At 45.7% G+C, this 23,434-nt stretch overlaps 1 protein-coding gene across 1 annotated transcript in view; it reads right to left on the bottom strand.

The window, feature by feature from the left end:
* Nucleotides 1–267: 267 nt before the first annotated feature.
* LOC126101379 (uncharacterized) overlaps nt 268–23,434 on the bottom strand; it is a 98,368-nt gene continuing 75,201 nt past the window's right edge. The window contains exons 6-7 of the mRNA XM_049912045.1: nt 15,510–15,665; nt 268–497 (exon numbers count right to left, since the gene is read on the bottom strand). Of these exons, the coding sequence (XP_049768002.1) occupies nt 346–497; nt 15,510–15,665 (308 nt within the window). The 3' untranslated portion in view covers nt 268–345. The remainder of the gene's footprint in view (nt 498–15,509; nt 15,666–23,434) is intronic.

A 23,434-nucleotide genomic window follows, 5' to 3' on the forward strand; every position in this document is an offset into this window, starting at 1 on the left:
TTACATCACAGCTTGACTACAGGTATTTACGTCTAATTTACATCACAGCTTCACTGAACACACATTTCCAATAAGCATCCGTCGATACTGAACATAAAAATGTTATGTTAACAGAATCTTCCGTCGTTTCTTGGTAGAACAACATTATAATAAATGAAAAGCACCAGTTTGCTTTTCATTTATTATAAAAATGTTACTTACAGAATGTACGCCTTCTGGTGGGTTGTTTGTACGTGATCGCAAAACAGTAAAGACAAACAGCTCGGAAATTAGCTTTATTGAAGATACGTACAGCGCAGGAGCCACAGAGAACCTGTTACAGTTGGTGCCGGTAGCCGGCTCCCCTTACCGGGGGCAGACGTCGTCGAGTGGGACTTTCTGGAAGACCTTGAGAGCGAATTCCAGGAAGAGCAGTCCGAACCTCTCCTGGAAGGTGGGCTTCAGCACCGTCCAAAACTCTCTCCAATTGTCGTTCACCAGCTGGCTGAAGTTGGAGCCTAGTCGAGAGAAAAGGCGTCGTTACTTATTATCGGAAAGATCTGCCTGTTGGTAATCTGAGGTGAGTGCTCACTCCCTCTGCCTCACTACATCACAAGAAGCATCTATAGGATGTTCCCCAATGCGGTACCGCCCATTCCACAGCGCGCGTTTTAAATTAGTGGCAGTGCAGCGTTCATATACTCCTAGGAGTGCATATTTTCCACTAAACTTGTTGACAATACACGGAAACAATAATTTTCCACTAAACTTGTTGACAATACACGGAAACAGAAATTAGTAATTTTCCACTAAACTTGTTGACAATACACGGAAACAGAAATTAGTAGCTATACTAACTATCAAGAAATTCTACATAAATAACCGCACGCTGCAGTGTACTGCTGGACGGGACACTGATCGTAGGTCATCCTGTACGACAGGTAAGGCGTTCTTCCGAGAAATGCCACTTCCGCCACCACAAGCACTGCCGTGTCTTCAGATTGTACTCGGACTGCTACTTGATGTAAGTGCTATGACAGCTATGTAATATTAGTACTAATGTTCCGTTAGAAATATAACTGCTGTTCACAAAAGGTAAACATTACGTTTCTCTGGTGGCTCCCCATTACCAGGCACCTTTATAAATGAAGTTACAAATAGTAATAAAGTTGTTGGCATGGCAATAGCCTGCCACGCTGTCTGCCGTAGCTTGGATTACTCGTAGACTTTTTTATCTCGTCCTATCTATCGTGTCACAGCTCTAGCTATGTAGCTATATTCAAGCGTCTGAAATACATACAAGACGTCATATCGTTAAAATATTAGCTCTAGAACTTTGCTTCCACCGTTTTGCAACAGATGGCAGCAGCGGCAATTGGTGATGCAGAAGATACGTAGTAATTTCCATACAATAAGCTTACGTATTTGTAAATGTAAATCCATCAGAATATTAATCGACTTGTGATTGCATCGTAAAGTTATTCTCGATTGAATATGTCAACTTACGAGCCCAATTCTCATCTTTTGTGCAAAGTTTTAATTTTCTGCTTTAACTTGAAGAAATCTGCGGCTGAGGCTCATAAAATTCTGTGTAAGATCTGTGGTGAGGAACCTATTATCGTATTTTCCTTAGAAAAATTGCCTCCAGAGTTCACATGTCTTATACTCGAAATTAATATAAAAATGTCCAGTGTTTGATTTAAAATTCCCACCAGTCTTAAAAAGGGATAGACAGAGTGTTTAAATGTGTTTGCCTCTGTAAGTGACGAAGGAATAGGTGACGGTAATATTTATTGCGGTATTCACCAAAAGAAACGTTACACTGTCTGCGGAGCTATGAACGTAGTTTATTGTTATTATCCAAAGAGTTACAGCAAAAAGATACAATAGTTGTTTCTATCATGCACTGGAATCAGTGAGACCAGCTGCATATACATCAATTTAAATTACATTCCTATCACTTTTAGTTTGGGAGCTACAACCCTTCAGAGTTTCAGGGGCAGATACCACACGCTGTACGTAACACATGGCTGCGTGGTGGGTGATGGATGTTCTGGCGGTGGGAAGTTGATTTAAATGAGATGTTCAAATGCGTGACCATGTTCCTGAATGCACAATGTGATGCGCCTTCTACAGGATCTGCGGACGAGATGTAACATCGCCGGTGCTACGGAGCAACATGCGTTCTCTATGCGCCGTTTTAGATCATCTGGGGATGTGGGCTCAGGGATAAAAACATGATCCTTTAGCTATCCCCACAAAAAGAAATCTTATGGTGTTAAATCAGGCGATCTTGCGGGCCATGAATGAGGAACATTGGCGCTCCAGCCACCTTCCTGCAAACCTGTTGTTTAGTTCTGCCACAACAGCACGCGCAGAATGGGCTGGGCGACCATCGTGATGCATTCACATATGGACTCTAGTGTGTAGACACACATGTTCCAGGAGACCACCCAAACTGTCGACTATAAACGTGCGATGTAACTCACCTGCCAGTGTACCTGGGAAGTAGTGTGGACCGATGATTTCATCCACAAGGATTCCTCACCATACATTAATAGACCACCTACGCTGACGGTCGACAGGTTGTACCCACCGAGGAGTGGCTGCGGCCCAATAGTGCACGTTATGGCGAGTTACTGCACCATAATTTGTGAACGTGGACTCATCAGAGAACATAACACCTTGTAAAGACTCCAGCGTGAAATTACGTATGGCCCATTCACAGAATGTAACTCTCGCACGGAAATCGTTCCCATGCAGCTCCTGGGTCAGTGACAGGCGGTACGAGTGAAACTTGTGGCCGTGTACTATACGCCACACAGATGTGAGACTGACACCAGCGACTGCAGCAACGGCTCGTAAGCTGACATGAGGATCGTGGTGTACTACAGCTAAAACAAACACCTGCATCTCCTCACTTCTTGGAGTTCTTCGTCTGTTACTGCGGCGCGTTACCAAGCTGCCTGTTTCCCGGAGTCGTTCGGCACGTAAGAACGTAATGGCTGCCGGAGCTCTTCGCCTACGATATCTCACGGCGCACGCCATGGCTGCTTCAGTGGCATCGTGTCGGCACTCGCCGAGCTTCAGCAACATGTCAGCGTACTCGTTGTTTGTGTATGCCATCTTCATCCGATGTCAGTAACTGTGGTATATTGAGCTCCTTTTGTTTGTGTGGCTCGAACTGTCGGGTATACGGCCGTGTGCGGCGACAGACGGCAGTGCAACAGCGCATCGAGGAAGCTTCTCGCTCCGTGACACCGACGACGTTACAACTCGGCCGCACCACATTTAGGGGGCGCATTACGTTATGCGCAGCGTGTGTGGTATCTGCCCGTGAAACTTTGAAGGGTTGTAGCTCCCAAACTAAAAGTGACAGAAATGTAATTTAAATTGATGTACTCACAGCTGATGTTACTGATTCCAGTGCATGATAGAAACGACTATTGTTCCATTTTAAAAAATTGTATCTTCTTGCTGTCACTCTTTGGATAATAACACAATAAACCATGTTCATAGCTCCGCAGTGTAACGTTTCTTATGGTGATCTACCGCAATAAATATTACCGTCGCCTATTACTTCGTTACTTACAGAGGCAAACACATTTAGTGAAACACCCTGTACACTCGATGCCTGAGAAAGCTCTCTCTGTCTGGCAACATTTGATTCAATTGGCAGCAGCAGTGCACAGATGCTTCGAACATGAGCTGCGGGGATTCACAAGTTCGCTAAGACTGTGCTCTCCCGCCTAGCCATCACAAACCCAGAACACTATATGATCTATGACGCATCGTTGCAATCTACAATACCAGTGAACTTGAACTGAACGTGATTTTTGTTATCGGTTATTGTTAGTGGCTACTTTTGTAATTGAAAAAAATACAAGGTATTCATATGATGCGGGCTATAAATTGAAAGTAACAGCATATGCAGAAGAACATGGAAACAGCAGCTGAGCGGCACTGCGACCCTCCTCCAACAGAAAAAATCATTCGCGATGGCGGGCTAGTAAAGAAGAACTGAAAAAAATGAATAAGACTAAATTTGGAAATAGAGGACTGAATGCAAAATGGCCAAAACTATGACTATTGAATTGGATTGAAGGACACCGTCAAAATGGCATTGGAATTAATACAAAAATGATTCAAATACAGGCTTGTAAGCTAGCGCTACAGTGGAACTTAACTGATTTTAAGGGTGGAGTTCGTAGGTGTTGAAGTTTTATGAAGCGCCACGGACTTAGCACTTCCTACACCGCTCGTGCACATGCTGCGGTGGCCGTGCGGTTGTAGGCGCTACAGTCTGGAACCGCGAGACTGCTACGGTCGCAGGTTCGAGTCCTGCCTCGGGCATGGATGTGTGTGATGTGCTTAGGTTAGTTAGGTTTAATTGGTTCTAAGTTGTAGGGGACTGATGACCTCAGAAGTTCCATAGTGCTCAGAGACCTTTGAACCAACCACATGCTGCAACGACAGACACAAATCACGATATCTTTCGAGATTTTTATGGAACTTTTAAGGTTTTCATTCGAATCGTCCTCATAATTTGATTTCTTTTCTTCCATAAAATTTATAACAAATTCCATGTTGACTTGCTTGCTTTCCATATTTGATTTATATACTGCCGAATTGTAAGTTATTGTTCATTACCATGCAAGACGTTGTGAAATTCCTTTTTCAAGTCTAGGAAAATGACATAAACCTGAGTGCTGATGTCTATGGCATTGTGGATCTGATATAGAAACAGAACGAGCTGAGTTCTCTGTTTGCGAACATCATGTTGATTTTTATGGAGGAAGTTTTCGTTTTCAAAAACGTGACAATGAGGAGGTATGAGATAAATTCTATAATTCCACAACAGGTTGACGGCAGTGGTATCGGCCTATAATAATCTGCCTCTGTCCTATAACCATTCTTGAAAATGTCCATGACCTGCGCTTTCTTCCAATCGCTTTCTTTCCGGAGCAAGCAGTCTATTTGTAGAATTTCATTACATTTTCTCGATGCCATTCTTTTGACCACGGCGCATCATCCAGTAGGTGCACTTCTCGCGATGGATAGTTCCGAGGAAGGATTCTATGGATTCTATGAAGTGGTCTAACGTGGATGTCGGCATCATTTCCCCAAGCAAGTATTGCATACTGCATACAAGGCTTTCTGCATAACGTCAGCAGCATGGGCAAGCAGCGTAGAGCGGAGTGTCGAGCACTGGATATAGGTCACCGAAGCCTCCAGGGATATCTGTCCAACGAGACGTCGAGGCATCAGGCAAATGGTGGCTACTTTACGGCTGTTAGCTACACCAGGACGGGCGACAGAGCTACTGGGACCACCCTCTTTGTAATAACGATAGGCTGCGTCTTGTTGAAAGTTAGCCGCTCAGTCCCCAAGTTGATTTATCATCATCTGAACTCTTTGTTGGAGTATCTGTGCATTACGGCTTTTGGTGCAGAAGGCTGTTGGGTTAGGAAAATTTGCGACGTCCGCAGAGAGACGTTCTTGAAACAGTTCACATTTGGTGTTCTTTGTGTTAGTGATCCTGTGGTGTCACCGCCAGACACCACACTTGCTAGGTGGTAGCCTTTAAATCGACCGCGGTCCGTTAGTATACGTCGGACCCGCGTGTCGCCACTATCAGTGATTGCAGACCGAGCGTGGCCACACGGCAGGTCTAGAGAGACTTCCTAGCACTCGCCCCAGTTGTACAACCGACTTTGCTAGCGATGGTTCACTGACAAAATACACTCTCATTTGCCGAGACGATAGTTAGCATAGCCTTCAGTTACGTCATTTGCTACGACATGGCAAGGCGCCAGTACCAGTTACTATTGATACTATAATCATGTACCGTCAAGAGCGACGTTCACCATTAATGGATTAAAGTTAAGTATTCCACCACCTACGTCCGTTTTTTCTACAGTCTAATTTCCTTGTCCTGTTCCAGACCTCACGCCAGCCTGCGTGAGCTAAAACGTGTGCCTTTCGGCTTCCTCTAGTAAACCGGTGTTGGCTCTCCAGACAACCCACAACAGATCCTCCTATCAATGAAGATGGCTTCGGCGTCGATACGAAATCTTACCGATAAATGGTCCGATCTGAAGACGTCCGTTACTTCCGCTGTGATGATATGCAGAGGCCCTTTCTTTGACCATGCACACATGGAGCACTTAACGGTTGTCTTCGAGGTGCGCAGAATGTTGGCTCATGGAGGCCAACAACAGTTGATTGTTGTTGCTCCAAGACATATAGTAATCTCCTGCCGCTGGCGTTCGTAATCCCTGAATGCCATGCAGCAGTTTTGCTTTCAATTTTCTCCGATAACAATAATGCATGGAAGGGATAACAACACTGAAAAATCGTTGATCTCGAGTTTGTCATGTGGCGCCTTGAAAGTGACTAATAAAAGTTTTTCGTCTCGGTGTGTTCCGACGTTGCCGCAGCAGTCATCAGGACGTAAGTTTAGCTAATGATACGGTAGGGTGCGGTGTGTGTAACAATCAATACAAGCCACACGGTGGTGAGTTCCCCATCACCAACTGTTGCTGACTTTCAGACTGACCCCTGGGGCCAAGTGTTTTCCCCCAAACAGCACACATAGATGTAAAACTAAAGTAATAACAGCCCTTGGTCGCAAAAATGTAGTCTTTTGACCTAGGTTTCGGCAACTACTAAGTGTGCCTTCATCAGAAGTAAAACATTCAAACTGGAATGTCACGTATAAAATAAATATCAAGCGATAAAGCTTTAGTCACAAAATTTTAAAACAGAGGAACAGTCGAAAGTATTCTTGCTGTGTGTGCACGCCGTGTATGATCCACACCCGTACCCTGACATGTGATTCGAGGTCCAGGTTTCAGTTGACTGGGTTTTGGGTAATGGATCTGGGGTCCTATCGGTGCTGTTGTTGCGATGAGCTGCAGCTGTCAGAAGGGGAGGTGTCAACTCGGCAGTACGAGACCTGTTATCAGTATGACACAGCACCCTCTCTAGTCCCGATGCACATCTTGATCCAGTTCGGAAGATCAAAACCATTACTTCCTCTTCTGAGGCAAGCTGGCTTGCAACTGTTCTAACTGGCCCTGGAATGCTGAGACCAGAGCCGAGTTGACGTCTGAGCTGATACCATTGGGGACAGATTTTGGTATCTTGCTGGTCATGGGAGGACCTCAGCATCAGGCAGGCTCTTCATAGAGACACATGCCATGTGTGTACTAGACTTGTTGTACTGAAAGCAGCACCGCGATACAGTCTCATCAAAGATAGCAGCATGAGGACCGAGGAGTTTTGTGACGTACAGTTGCGCCGTCAGAATTCTCTGAATTCCTGCCACCCCTAACTTGAAGTATCAAGGCATGCCCATCGGTTCGCCACACCAGGGACAGGAACTACACTGCTGTGCCTCTCCAAAACACTGGAAGAATGGGACGTCTGCCGTGCTCGTCAACGACGCTCCTCTGTATTACATCTCCATGCTCGTCGTCAAATATGTGGCGTCTAGGAAACAAGCGTACTCGGTTCGATAGAGAAACATACCGAATAAATCGTATTAGTGACTTTTATTAGAATAATAATGGAAACAATACTTAACTTTTGCAACTGCAGAGATGTGTCGCAAGCAAAGTGCGACATATGAAGTAAGCAATCACACGTTTGTGCTACGTAGACAGCACAAGCGTAGTATCTAGGGTTGATGCTTCTATACAAGTGCCTGATCTTGAAGCTGCTTTTCAACTGGGCCGTCGCCAGTCGGTCGCAGCGCTTATGTCCTCTTCACGCAGGGGCCGCTGCTGTCGCGTTGTCGTCTTGGAGAGGGGTCGGTGAGTGTGCGATTGGCTGACGTCTTCTCACAGCCATCTCTTCTGTATCGTTCCCGACTTGCGTGCCAGCGCTTGACTTTACGCCGTAACACTCTGGGGCTGTACAAAACAGTCACTCATCACTGAACACAGTGCGATGTCACTCATCAGGAGTCTACGCTACCCGGTCATCGCACGACTCCAAACGCAGGCGTTTGTGCTGTACTGTTAACAGCAGCCCACACATGGGACAGTGATTCCCTGGTGTGGCTACTGCTGGTCTCACACCAGCGACGCAGGATGACACAAAACATTGCACCACTGGTCAGAGACTAGCAGTAGCCACACTGGGGACTTACTGTCCCATGCTTGGGCTGCTGACAACATTACAACTCAAACGCCTCCGCTTCTTACCAGGCCAACGACTGTAATACACACAGTTCTTAATATTGACATTCCTGGCTTACACGTATTTCTGTTTTATTGCCCGGAAAATGATGATTTCGTTAATAATTGGCTATATGATTGTCTCAGATAGAAATGCTGTAATATTAAGGAATAGAATGAGAGCCTACTGTTAATCGGAAGTAGCACATGAGTCTTCGACAGAATTATTTTAGAATCATTTATCACACTGAAACAGTAGATGCAGCAGTTCTATGACACATCATGATACATCGCTACTAGTCACAATGATAGTTAAACTGCTCAGACTCAGTCTTACTGAGCCGTGCGCGGCTCGTGTTCATTCCGTTTATTGTTTGTCATTTTCTCTTACCGTACTGCCACCTCGTTTTCTTATTCCATTTACTGGCGTCACAAACTTCCGGCTTTACCTGCCCATGAGTGGCAACAGCAGCTCTTATCGATAAGTGCTCTGTCGTACTATCTCTGGAGCGACCAATAGTATTTCCGGGTCGTCGTGTGTCTGGAAGTCAGTCGGGCATGGAGCAGTAGTCGCGACGCAGCAGCACTGAATTCAGTCGAGGACGGAGCGCCAGTGATGCGGACAGCCAGTACTTGCCCACCGCTGGCCACACACATGAACTGTCCGACGGAAGGAGATTGGAGCGGGACGAACGTTGGTTGGTCGTTCGTCGGGCGACCTGTATTGGGTCTTTGGACCGGTTCTGGGCCTCGTCACATGGTCATCGTGCCGGACGTGTGTCGGTTCCTTCCTCGCGCAGAGATGTCGTGGCCAATGGGCAAGAGTTATCTTTGCATGGATGGGTCTGAGCCAGTGTGCCCAGGTCGCCGTGTTTCCGAGTTCCGAGAACCGACATGGAGTCGAGTCGGGTCGGAGCTGCAGTCAGCTTCGGATAGCCAAGACTCGCCCCACCGTTGCCGACACAAGTAACTTGAGGGGGAACGACCTGGGTTGGTCGTTCGGTTGGTCGTCTCATTGGACGACGTGTATTTGGTCGCCGACCGTTTGTGGAAACTCTGTGTGTCGAATTGATTCGTTCTTGTTGTTGTTACACAGTGACTGCTTTTACGGTTGTTCGGGTTCTTGTGAAAGTATGTTTACGTGGAACCGTGTGTAGCTGCTGTGAATTCCACTGAGCAGATGAATACTGTCTGCGTACTGGAGTAGTCATTCAGTCTGTTGAAATAGAGCAGCGAGTATGTCGGGTGGAAGGCAATTGATTAGGCTGTTGGTCGGTTCTTCGGCCGTCCCTAGGTCATGTTGCCACCCGATTGGTCAGTGTTACCCTTGGCTGCCTGTCTCACCTAAACTGTGCTTAGAGTTTGCTGCCCAGGCCGACCCTTGGAACACTTCTGAGCACCACTGTCTGTTGTTTGTGATTGTCATTTTATTTGGTCGCAGGTACTGTGCCAGGCCTTCAGCCGTGTATTAATATTGCCTGTTTCATGTTTAGCATATGGCCTTCAGACGAACTGCATAACAACTTTAAGATTAGGCCTTCAGCCGTATTTCATTTAAAATTCTTGTTGCTCTATATTTAGACCTTCAACCGCGTTTGTTTCAGAATCTGTGGCTTTAGTTTGTAAATCCTTGCCTGTAAGGTTTCTTTTTAATTATTTTGAATTCTTGAAACGGCCTTCAGCCGTGTTCTGTAAATGTTTATCTTAAGATGGTCCTCAACTATTCTTGAGTAATTGTTTGGGCCTTCAGCCGACAAGATACTTCAAGTTTTCTTAAGGCTTATCTTTAAAGTCTCTCTTTTATTATGTAAAGAAATTTTTTTTGATTGGCCTTTCAGCCGACGAATTAACTTGAATTTTTCTTAATATGGCCTTTAGCCGGAATTTGTAAATACTTGGCTTTTAAAGAATTTCCTTAGCTGATCTGAAAGCCTTCAGCCGTTACTCTAAATCCTGTTTTTTTTTTTTAAACAATCATTTAAACTTATTCTGGAGAAGTTACTTGGGCCTTCACCCGTGAATTGATCTTTGTTTTAAAGAGAAAACTGTGCATTGGTTTTTGGGAAATAAAGTTGTGTGTGTCTGTCCTTGTATAAGTAACAGTAATTGACCTTTGCCCCTTTCCAAAACCTGATCCGCTCTGTCCTGCGAAAACAGATTTCACTTACGCCAAAATAGAAACAAAAATTTTATCGGTATTCTTTGCTTTTATTACTTTTCGCCGCTTGACACGTGGAGCGATAACTTCTAATTCCACGGTAAATGCGTGACTCACAGCACTTACGAAGAGTTAAAAGAAAGTTTAGAATTATTCTAATTAATGATGTGCTTCCGAGTGTTCTGCCAACTTGTCTTTTTCATTTTATGCATTCATATTTCGACACCCGACTTAAATGCTGAGAGTTGAGCTGTTTGTGTCCTTCCTGCCTGGATGGCCTCCAGGCAACGAGTACACATAACTGCAAAACAGAACCTGGATCGCCTGTAGAAAAATAAATGTGTAAGACTGAAACAATAACTCGACAACACACCCGACAACACACTATTAATCAACTGCACCGAAAAAACCTGACAGATAGCGTTATTATAAGCGTCTGAGTTGCTGCAATACGGCTTTCCTCAACAGCACCGCAAAGAGTGATTTTCTTATAAGGCGAGCGGTCCTGTTGTCACGCTGAAACGCACAATGAAATTCAAATCCTACGGCAGTGTCGTGAGCGAAGTACAACTGTTAGAACTCAAATGACGTTTGTTACTAAAACCACCGTAGAACCACAACAAACATCGAATACTCCAGAATACTAGTCTTTATAAACACTTCGAGTACTTCTGAATCAGCAAACTTTAAAAACCTAAGATATTTCAACAACAATGTGGTGGTCGGCTTTACACTGACTAGGCGCAGCACGTCAGCCAGCCGTGGCAACCAGCACACCGCACTGCGTCCGGCGTAACACATCGCACCTTACCCCTACTGCGCAAACATCGATCCGTTGTTTCAGATATTCACATTGGAGCCGACTGCAGCACCAAGGCAAGTGGGTGGATCTGTTCTAATACCGAGAAACAGTGCCTTGCAATTGTGTGGACCATCAACGAGTTCCGGTCGTATTTATTTGGCAAACCATTCACCACTTCCGTATCGTTGAATGTCTCATCGTCGATGTGCGTGTCTGGACTGCAGCAGGGTTTCATACGGAGGACGATATCTCTCCGCTTTTGTCTCCTAGATGAAGTGTCGTAATTCTCGACTCCCTGTATCACGTCCGACAAGCAATGGATGATTTTACGACCGAAAGTGGCATTCTAGTAGCTTGTCCGATAGCCCTATTTTCCGCATATGCGTTACTATCAAAACCAAGCCTCCTGGGCTAGGCACTGTAGCGATTTCGGTCCTTTACCTGGGCATCCAGGGACTGTATGCGACCTAGCGAGCTTGCTTCTTCGGTCGCGAAGATGAAATATTTCACGTAGGCATCCTGAGTCGTCCAGTTGAAACGGGAACACTATTCATTGTCGTTGCGGCCTCGCGACCATGCAGCGGAAAGAACTCGTTCTGCTGTATGTGAACATCATGACGGGCAGCACTGTATCCCAGTCTCTCTGTTCGACATCAGTGTACATCGAGAGCATATCTTCCAGCGTTATCTGAGCCCATACGTCTGTGGGTCATAGGCCGTGGCATCCTGTGAGCGATACAGCAACGCTAAATCATCTCTGATACTATTGTCCACTGGAAAATTTTTCAGATCAGAGATCGTCACACGGGGTTCTCCGTGTTTCAGAGTGACGTCTTTTACAAGGAACTTTGCAATATTCCAGAGCTTCAGCGGTCGCCACAGCTCTAGTGACACACAGTGGGCGAGATAATCAGTGAATCAATCGATTCGCGTTTGTTGGCTTCAGGACCCTCCGCAGGAGGTCGACTCCAGTTCAGTGGAATGGCGCTGCTGAGGGAAGAATTGGTACCAGACGGGTCCTTCAGGCTAGTCAGCTAGCAGAGAGAATGGCGGTCCATCACAGTGGTGAAAGGTTTGCCAAATAAATACGGCCGGGACTCGTTGATGGTCCACACGGTTGCAAGGCACTGTTTCTCGGTATTAGAGCAGTTCGTCTTGGAGAGTTATATGGAAGCGTAAGCTCCACTTTTTCAGCACCTTGCTGAATTTGTACAAGAGTTGCGTCTGTACCAAAACGGCTAGTGATAAATTATTTCTCTGTCTCTTTATACGATGTTAGAACTGGAGTTGATGTTATCGCCTCATTAAGGACGAGGAAAGACCTTTTCTGCCCCTCATTCCATGAAAATTTATTTTGCAAGGAACGTGTCTTGCTACAGAAGTCCTTTATGAATCACCGGTAGCACGACCACATTTTGAGAAGACTTGTCATACCACGAATATTGTCGGGAGCTGGAGATCTATAATTGTACTTTCATTCTCTACACTGGAACGCACTCCTTCGCATTACCTGTATGTCCCAAGATTTGTATTTCGACAAAGAGGTTGTTTTTCAGATTCAGGAGGATACTTGTGGTTTGAACACATTTTAACACTGTTGTCAGGTGGCTTAGATGTTTTCCAAAGGTATTCGTAAAAACGACAATGTTATTCAGACAACAAAGTCACGTCGTCCATATATGGCGACGAAGCAGGTTGTCTATGATATATTCCAAGGTGGCTGGAGAGTTACACAGTCCAAACGGCATAACTTTAAATACATGGAGGGTGTCAGGAGTTGTGAAGGTAGTATTTCACCGGTCAGCCTGCCATGGCTTTTTCTACATGTCCATAGCTGAGAAACACTTTGCTCCTTTCAAGTAGTCTGGTGTGTCATCAGTATGCAGCAATGGGTAGACATCTTCGTTCACGATTCTGTTCAGTTGTCAGCAGTCGATGGAGAAACGCCATGTGCCATCCTCCCTCTTCAGGAGGATCACAGAAGAGGACCACGGACTCTCTGTAGGTTCGATGATGTCATTTTGCAGCATCTTCTCCACACCCTTCCGGATTATCTGTTTTGCAGCCAGCTGGATAATTAGTGGATTATCACTCACCTGTGTTGATATTTTGTTTGTAGTAAGTTCCTATGGCAAGAACTGCTGAGGTCACCGGTCTCTAGGCTTACACATCACTTAATCTAACTTAAACTAACTTACGCTGAGGACAACACACACACCCATGCGCGAGGGAGGATTCGAACCTCTGACGGGGATAGCCGCGCGAACCGTGGCAAGGAGCCCTAGACCACGCGGCTACTCCGTGCGGCCCTGTGTTGACATGGTATCCTACCAAGGGCTGCTTCGTTGTCGTTTCGCCACTCCTGATTTGACAGCATCTGAAAATTGACGCAGAGCTGCTATCATTTGCCGACGTTGTTCCTCTGTCAGGCCAGATCCTATTGGCAGTTCGACTGTAGCTTCGTTCCTTGTATTATCTGTTGTGGTAGCGGAGGACAGTTCTTTGTTGATGACACAAAGTTATCCTACCCGGCTTTTTCGCGTGTCACTACGCATATACGTTTAGGGATGAGTTGTGGCTGTTCACCTTCTGTCACGGAATGTAGCCTTGTTTATCTGGCGACAATAAGCATTCAAAATTATGGAAAAATAAGCCCCGTAATCAGCTAGGCTGCTCCTCGACGATGACATCAGACAGATTTCATGACATGTTGGTGACTGTCGCCCCCGGGGGTTTTCACACAGGTCGACATCACCTTCATAGATGGTAACCTCTCTCAGTTTTCTTGAAGCCGGCGAGTGACTTCTACCTGTGTACTGTGGCGGGAAATGACTGTGGCGTTACTGGGAGAGAAATCATTCAGGGTACGGTAGTGGACTTTGTCGCACACGTTGACTATTATCTTCTGCAGTCGACTGGATTGGATAGGGCTGTTGTGATGGTTGACGTCTGGCAGAATAATAGTCGCCAAACACTCGTCCCCTCTATCTGCAGTGGCGGACGTGTCCAGGATGCCCACAGTGAAAACATATCCTGTTATTATATGTGCTACAATTCTCTGTTCTTTTGTGGGCGTTTTACTTGATGGGGGAGGTGTCCCGGCGTTGGCCGACGCTGGGTTGCTGTTTGACGGCGCGTTCTACTAGTGGCGGAGATAGGTGTCATAGATCGATACACTTCTTCTTCAACATTCTATATTACCCCCTGACGTCTGATGTCGACATTGGTGACTGTTATCTCTCGCGTACTCAGTCCTATATTTCTGGCGGCCATACACTGTTTTTATCTTTTCCCTTACCATCTGAAGTCAGAGAGGAGAGCTCATGGTAGTCCTCCACAACTGCCATAGTGACCACATTCGGCAGTCCGTAATAACTCGTTCATGGGAATGTCTTCTGCTGCATTTCTGCGATTCGCTGGCACTACTCGATGAATTCCTCTGCCGTCGTGCCGTGCTTCACCCGGAAAGCTTGGTAGACATCTTCTGCGACTCCTTCCATCCTGTGTGAAATTTTGTCGACTTCTTTCGTACTCGGATTCAAGACGAGGCATAGGGCCGACCCACTGTGCATGTAAGACTGTGTCGTTCGCACATGAGGCTGGTCCCTGTTCTTCAACTGTTCTTCCGTTAAGCGGACTTGTTGCTCTCTACATTGTTCTCGAACCATTGTTGGGCTGTGCTGTCCAAGCTGAGGTATACGTTTGGTAAACAAATCAGGTCATCCCACCTGCCATATTTTTAACGTGGCCGACTTTCAGTGAGTATCCGCGGAAAACACCGCTGGATGCCTGATGTGAAACTGACTTACTGAGGTCTTGTAATGCACAGGTCTTCAGAGCATAAGTATCTCAATATTTCGGCTTTAATCCACGTAGGCAATGGCTTTCACATAGCCTAACTGGAATGTAGATAGTAACGTTGATGTTTTGAAGTACTTGGCGTCTCCACCAAACAGTGCTACGCCGAAACTACAAGCAAGTCAGAATCCGAAGGCAGGGTCGTCAGTGGAGAACGACACTTAGGACTGAATGCACGTTTATTACTGACACGAAACTCTGCCACAACAGAACTGAGCTCCTGGATGGAGAATGCAGCTCTTCATGCGAACACCGAACATTCCAGAATGCTGGTATTTATACAAACTTCGAATATTTCAGAACATAGAAACTTTACAAATATAAGAAATGTCAAGAGAATTCCAGAAACGATGAATACTATTTAGCTGCTGGTAATCGGGTCTGAAATGGCGACCCGCATTACGCCGTCCGCCATTGCTAACCACTACGTCTCACTGCGTGGGCCACAGCTCGCGGCAATGTCATTGTGAAGTACAGTTACGTTGCGTTGTGCGAGGATGGCTGGATAATTGAGAGTGTACGAACGTACCCAGACTGAGTGCGCCGATCATGAGGGGGTCGCCGAAGTTGAGCTGCGCGGAGCCCAGGCTGAGGACCTCCAGCGCAAAGCGCTGCGGTCTCCAGTGCACGTGGCACTCCCTCTGCACGCGCTCTGACTCCAGCCGCAGCTGCGCCGTCACGTTACCTGCCAACAGCAAACACCTGAGTGCACGAGCGGCCGGGGGTGCAGCGAACCAGCGTAAAGTATTCTCAGCGAGTCTGAATACATATAGCGGGGATACCTGTGGCGTGAGCATAGCGTACTGCGGATGCCGCCAACATCAAACGGAAATTGTGACATCACTTCAACGTAACGTTGCTCGTTTGCGTTCTGCACTCACAGGAAAATATCACCAACTTAAATTTATATTTTAATGAGATTTGAGACGCGCTCCACCCCTCTGCGGCCGCCCGAAGGCGAAGTACTGTACAACGGAACGAGTAAGAGTTTTGTGCCATACTACAGTGGTCAAAATAAATGTTGCATATGGCTTTATTGTCAATACTTGACACGACAGGTAACCAAACTGATTTTGTCTGTCGTTCTAGTCAACTAAGAAAACAAAAATAACGAAAATAAACACATTTACATCTGACAGATACAAACAAAACCAAAAAAGAAAAACCTCACAAAAGGTTCCAGCGCAATCACGACATTTTCTTCCGTCACCTTGTGTGATACATTGGTCATGAACCAACTGGTCTTCCTCGCAACTGGAGGTATTTTTGAACGCGGCTAGGCATTCGCTTTAGCAAATTGTCCAGATAATCCTGTCGATATTGCCCGGTTCATCCACAACGGCCTCTATGAGGCACTTGAGGTCTGGTGGGGCAGAACTATTGTAAACAGCTCGGTTTACATTTGCGTCGATGCAATCTTAATGCATCTACGACCTGCAGGATATGGAGACGGTTGCGTCCTACTGATTCTGAGCTCCACTAGGGAGATGTCTACAATATTCTGACGATGGGGACGTGCATCAGCGTGAATCCCGCTCCAATATGTTCACACCATGGAGCCACAACGGGTGCAAGGATGTCGTCCCGATACTTCACACACACATATTGACACAAGGGGAATGCTGCGGCCATACGTGATTCCACACCAAAACACGACTGTACCGCCTTGATAAGGGTGCCGGTCTATGAAGCAGTTAGGGTGTACAGCTTGTCCTCGTTGCTCTCACACATGAGTATCAGTAGTGTGAGGATGGAGACTTACTTGGGGCCCGCTGCTCGTGATCGTGCGGTAGCGTTCTCGCTTCCCGCGCCCGGGTTCCCGGGTTCGATTCCCGGCGGGGTCAGGGATTTTCTCTGCCTCGTGATGGCTGGGTGTTGTGTGATGTCCTTAGGTTAGTTAGGTTTAAGCAGTTCTAAGTTCTAGGGGACTGATGACCATAGATGTTAAGTCCCACAGTGCTCAGAGCCATTTGAACCATTTGAACTTACTTGGGTCTCATCAGGAAAGAGCGCTGTGTCCCACTGCTGTCTAGTCCACAAAGAATGGTTTCGTGCCCATGCGACACGAGCCGCTTTCCGAACCCTATGTAGAGGTGAAGCCTTGAGAGACCTTCTGGCACGTAATCCCTGCTTCTGGAGCCTTTTCCCATCGTTTGTGTTGACACCTGCACTCCTGCAGCTGTTTGGAGACGTATCGCATTGTGTTGAAGGCATCTACTTGCTGTCATACGCAGATATCGGTCCTGTACACCTAGTCTTTTTCTTCCGTGGCCACTTCTGTGTGATCCTCAACTGATTCTGTCGCTAGAAACTTGTTCCATTGTTCCGCTGATTCACAGTGACATTCCATGCTCCTATTACAATCAGTATACGGAGTCTCTGATCGTACGTTATTGTTCTCAGAACCATCCTATTTCAACAGAACTCTCGAAATGACACACAGCACAAGTGCTGCAATGTTTACAGGTGACACGGTTGCCACAGACTGCACATGCTGCCCCCTCACCATGGAAACATGGACTATTTCTGGAAGAATGACATTACAAACAAACTGATATTTGGTATCATAATATATTTCTGGTTCACAACATTCAGTATTAAAGTTTCGGCAATATTCAACATTTATTTTGACCATTGTATTTTGACACCGGTAATATGCTTTTTTTAATTATGTCAAAGTGCGTGTTTTCTAGCCTGTAGCTGGTAACAAGATGGTTGGTTGGTTGGTTTGGGGAAGGAGACCAGACAGCGTGGTCATCGGTCTCATCGGATTAGGGAAGGATTGGGAAGGAAGTCGGCCGTGCCCTTTCAGAGGAACCATCCCGGCATTTGCCTGGAGCGATTTAGGGAAATCACGGAAAACCTAAATCAGGATGGCCGGACGCGGGATTGAACCGTCGTCCTCCCGAATGCGAGTCCAGTGTCTAACCACTGCGCCACCCCGCTCGGTCCTGTAGCTGGTGCCAGAGATTTCTTTGCTCTGAACATGTTTGTGTTGTAACTCGCAAATGCAGTGTAAATGAATGAAACAGACGACTGTGTCATTAAAGAAGTGGGATAGCGCTACTGAATTATTAACATCGTTGTTATGCTCTATTTTCTGTTTGGGTTTTATAGGTGACGCTGTTAAAGTGAAGTACATTTGCAGCAGATGCTTCAACGTGTTTGGCACGATTGAATTATAAAACGGAAATCGTTAACTTCATTTGTTAATAATTCTAAAGTTGCTGAAGTTTATCCATTTCGATTTTGTGGCTTGTACTGAGTGGTCAGGAACAATCTGGAGAGCTCGAAAAGGTGCTGCAGGGCAGTTCGTGTTGCAAAATAACGGTTAAGAAAAAAATCTACACGGTACGCTGTTTCTAAGTTGATTAGCACTGAAGTTAACCGATCAGGCCGTCACGCGTGCAGATTCAAGCGGCCCGCCAGAGACGGTGTCGCGAAACCCGTTCCTTGTTTGGTTTCCTAAGACAGAACAAAAGACCGATACAGAAACTGGACGTGGAGCGGTAGCAAAGGTGGAACACGAGCCAAAGGCTGAGCAGTACCTTGCGCATGTCATCTACGCTATCAGAACAACCGACACTAATAGAATCTGGCTGGCCGCTTGAATATTCGCGTGCAATATCCTGACTGGCTAACTTCAACGCCAATTAACTCCGAAATGGCGCACCGTATCGAATTTTTTCTTAACGACTATTTCTCAGCATAAACTACGCTTAACACTCTTACAAGCATTTCAGGCTTTTTATGACCACCGCGTGTACATGCAAGGGTATGCTGTAAAGCAGGGGCGGGCAGGAATTCTGCACGTGTGCGGTGCACTTGCACGCGTGCAGTTAACAGGTGTTCTGCGTGCACACAGGGGCAAGCTGGCCACCTGCTTATCTCCCCTCCCCACCATACCTTCTGTCCGCTCCTTCCTCTGCAATGCGTTTTGTTTCCCAGCTTGCTTTATTGAATGTAGGAATAAGATTAGTAGTAGTAGTGCTTGAAAGATATCGTGGTTTGAAAGAGTACCTATTACCTACGATACGTTTTATTTAATTATCACAGGTGGAGTGGAACAAAATTTCTACATACAGACAAACGCAAGCAGTTACTTAAATTTTCATCACTGATGTTTGCTCTTAACCGACTCTTACTAATTCAGCAAATGGTTTTCCAGCTCTCGCTATATTAAGCTCGTACCGCTGGGCTATTATTGTTGTCGTCCTGAAAAATTGAAACCGGTGCTCCATAAAATGTTAAATCAGTTACATGAGAGACATGACGAAAGGAAGTCGCAGATCTCTCGTGACCACAGCAACTAAGACAGATTCATTTAGTATCGTCAGATCGCTCTTCTTAAGCTCAGTCAATTTCCCCATCCGCTCAGAATTCGACAATAAATTGTACTCGTCCTTGTGAAATTTGTTATAATGGCCTTCAATACTAAACTTCCGCTGACCAGCGAGAATACTGCCACATATTAAACATTTTGAATTTTCTCGTTTTTGCACAAAGAAAAAATGATTCTTTCAGTACTTTTTAAAAGATAGCAAATCTCCACTTCTCCGTTTCCTTGTTTCACTCTGCATTTTCCGGTTCTTGAAATACTACGTTGACTACGTAGTGGTCGCTACGCATCAACGTTCGCAGCTTAGACTGGTACTACACTGCCGCAACCTGCCGGCTGTCGCCACTGCCCCAGTCGACGATTGCACGCGAGCAGCACACGTGCAGCGCTGTGCGCTCATGAGCCGCGTGCAACGTTTGCCCGCCCCTGCTGTAAAGTAACGCCTCTGAACTTTTTATTTCAAAACTCTTAAAGCTTTTTAAATAAGACAAACCTTATTAACAATCTGCTTCTTCATTCTTCATGTCTGAATGCATTCACCCTGGTGACGAATACATTTCTCCCAACGTGATGTCGGTTTGTTGATACTGTCAGTATAGAATGTTTGACTTGTTGACGGAGCCACAACCTCACCTGTGCGTGCACCGCTTCATCAGTGGAAAAGTGAAGTCCTCGAAGAAATCTTTTAAGTTTTCGAAACAGATGAAAATTAGATGAGGCGGACTGTATAGAGGATCGGCGATGGCAGTGAACCCAGGGCGTCGCATTGCTGGAGATGTCGCACATTACTGATGTCGATACAATCGTCACCGTACACAGCTTTCATCCTTCTATGGATTTCAATTGGAAGCATATTTTCTGCGGTTAGAAACTCGATTACAACACGATGTTTTTCACGCACCGACATAGCTACGTAACACACCACCATGTAACACGCCAACACTGCCCTCTAGCGGCAGACGATTGCAACCTGAGTCAACGAAGCGGGAAGATTGACCGAGAAGCAGTGTAATACAATGTAATATATCAACCGACATTGAAAACAGTATAAAAAATTAAAGGCATCACATTTCAGCCCGCATGATGTCAGTGCAAGACTATGGTTAAAATAATATTGAACGTATAGGTCTGTGGGGTTGGATAATAAGTTCTCAAATTACGTACGATTTTTCACGTAAAATAACATGTGATCTGAAACAATATTTCAAAATACCTTGGGAAAATGTGTCCATCTTCCCCCCCCCCCCCCCCTCTTCCCTAGTCTTCAACAACAAGCGGCCTATGGTTGTCACTCTACAGTGGACCTACTTTCCGCTCGGGCATTAGGCGGCTACAGTGAGGAGGAGCGAATGACATACAACCGGTGGCGCAAAAGTCTGAAAGCTGTACTCCTAGATGATCGCAACTCCTTACTCATAGAATCATGGCTCATATATTAGGGCGGTATCCGTTGCTAGGGCTGGTATCAAGTATGTATGTTTTTTTTCTCGTTAAAATATGAATTCAATTTGGTGACTGTCGTATCGGCCGCCGCACTGCAGCCGTCAACTCGGCGCGGCGTGCTACAACACGCGCGGCACACGGCGAATACCGCTGGCGCCGCACACGATGTCAACAACTGGCGCCAGTGAACGCGTCGTCGCGGGGTTAGCGGCGGCGTACACACCACTATCGATACGGATTACCTTGGCGGCCCCGCCCTTGTCACCAGAGTGAGCAACCGTATAAGGGCGCCATCTACCAACACTCTGATTGGCCGGACCTGCGGATTTAAGCGAGCTCCCTGAGCCCGTTTAACCAGTTCGATCTTCGCCGATGACTGTGTCACTACCCGGCTGCTGGATTCACGACGACCGAACCGTACTGTGGCCTCCCTGCCTGGAAACTTGCGACGTGTCGGTATCGACTGGTTGGCAGTGGTTTGGACTTGTATTCTCTACTAGTGACTCTGATTTCTCCTTGGCGCACAGCCAGCGAAGTGTTGTGTAGTCGAACTTAAGTTTTGTTTTGAGTGACAAAAGGTCAAATAAATTGATTATCACGGAATATTTGTTGTGTTATAGTGCGGACATAACAGTGACGTTCCCTCGTAAGACTGGAACTAAAGTATTGCATTTATTTCCCTTGATTTTACAAATTTCTCAGCAACAGGTATAGTAAAAACTTCCTGGCAGATTAAAACCGTGTGCCGGACCGAGACTCGAACTCGGGATCTTTGCCTTTCGCGGGCAAGTGCTCTATCAACTTTTTTTTTTTTTTTTTTTTTTGTAGTCTCATTTTGTTCATTTTCGTTCGTTGTATCTGCTCGGTGCGGACATCGCAAGACACCCGTTTCAGTTCGTCGTTGATCCATTAACTCAGTTTTTTTTTTTTTATTACAGAGGGCAGCTAACCCTCTGACCGAACACGCTGAGCTACCGTACCGGCACCAACTGACCTACCCAAGCACGTCGCCCCGTCCTCACAGCTTCACTTCTGCCAGTACCTCGCCAGGTATAGTGAATAATCGTTGCTGCTACCGATGCAAATAGATATAAGGCAAAGCAGGAAAAATTACATTACATAGTTAAGCAACACAAAGCTCTGCTTATAATCATACTAGAAGCATGACCTTTACGTGTTGCCAAATATCGGGACGCAGTGTAACAAAGAGATAAAGTTGTAGGGCTTATTTACAAGACTGCACAGATATATGTTTACAGACAAGTGCTAGACAAATTCCATTGGGTGCTAATGTGATGCCAGTCTGCGCTTGAATCTCTACACGTTTCTAGCAATATTCATCTGCAGATAAGATTAATACATGACAGTCAGAGTCATTTCCCCCACATTACACAGGTTTCCAAACTGTTGTATTTATTTTATATTAATCGTAATACGTAACTGACCTGCTCTAACGTGATGGATGTGAATGTGCGATTGAAAATTTAGTTTGCGTGTATGAGTAGATGAACGAGGATAGAACGTATAGGGCAAGGAAGTAAAACAGTAAGTTTCATTCATAATTAGATTTTTTGGGGGCACTTTCACTTTGGAGTATAAGAAATCCATATCGGAATATGCCCGCAGTATAATTTGTTAAAACGGAGATTCGGGAATGCCATTAAAAGCAGTACAAAACATTAAAAAAGTAGTGATACCTATTCGTTATTTTCCTATGACAAAAACATCACAGACATATCGGCTATGGCACTTGTCGCTAACAAGCGAAACGCTTTGCACTGGTTTCTTTAAAGCCTCAAATCACATTCATTCCAGATATCGGATGGCAATTACTAAGAAATGTATGGAACGCGCATGTCAAATCCACGGTACATTTGAATGGAATATGTCTGCACTAGCGACACAGTGACGCAGAAAATTTGCAAAGCACTTAAGATCAAACATTACGCCACACCATAGCAACGTCACTTTGGAGGCAACGTGTGTTGGAGAAAAAAATTCTGCTCTGTGCATCTAAATGCTCACTGCGTAGATGATACACCTACAATCTGTCTCGATGTTTAGACGAAGTGTGATGGGTTTCGCTGCTACGGGGCCCACCCCTGGGGTTTTGCTGCTCCGTGATTAAATTTCACGTGCCTCCAAAAATCCTCGCTTCTTGCCTTTTCAGTAACACAGTCAACCTTTTTCACAAAGTAATTCACGCTTTTATTCTTAGTTTCACATATCATGCTTACTCATACAGCTTTCTAACGTGAGTACTCTTAAAACCTCATATGGGCACCAGCCAGCGAAACAGAAGTGAAACGTTTACTTTGCGTATTTTACTTGTTCTTCACGTATTTATTACAAAATTTGTTACTCAGCGATACTACTATCGATGTTTAAAATTGCTGTATAGGATACGTCAGGCCGATTTCCGTAAGAGTTCGAACCTGGTGTATATCTCGAATGAAGAGATTATTGGCTGTTTTGCCTTATATTTATGTATAAAGTTTCATTGTCTTAGTTAATTCATTCTTTTGGAGTATTATTACAATTTAAGGATTTTGTGCCCCCAGAAACTTGCCGGCCTTGGGGTGACCCCCTCCCCCCCCCGTCCCCTCCTAGAGCCGGCGCTAGCTGGTACAGGCATCCACTTACAACTATCAAGAACCAAAGCGATCAGTGCT

This window comes from Schistocerca cancellata, chromosome 9, assembly GCF_023864275.1.
Source record: "Schistocerca cancellata isolate TAMUIC-IGC-003103 chromosome 9, iqSchCanc2.1, whole genome shotgun sequence".
In the NCBI taxonomy this organism is placed as follows: domain Eukaryota; kingdom Metazoa; phylum Arthropoda; class Insecta; order Orthoptera; family Acrididae; genus Schistocerca; species Schistocerca cancellata.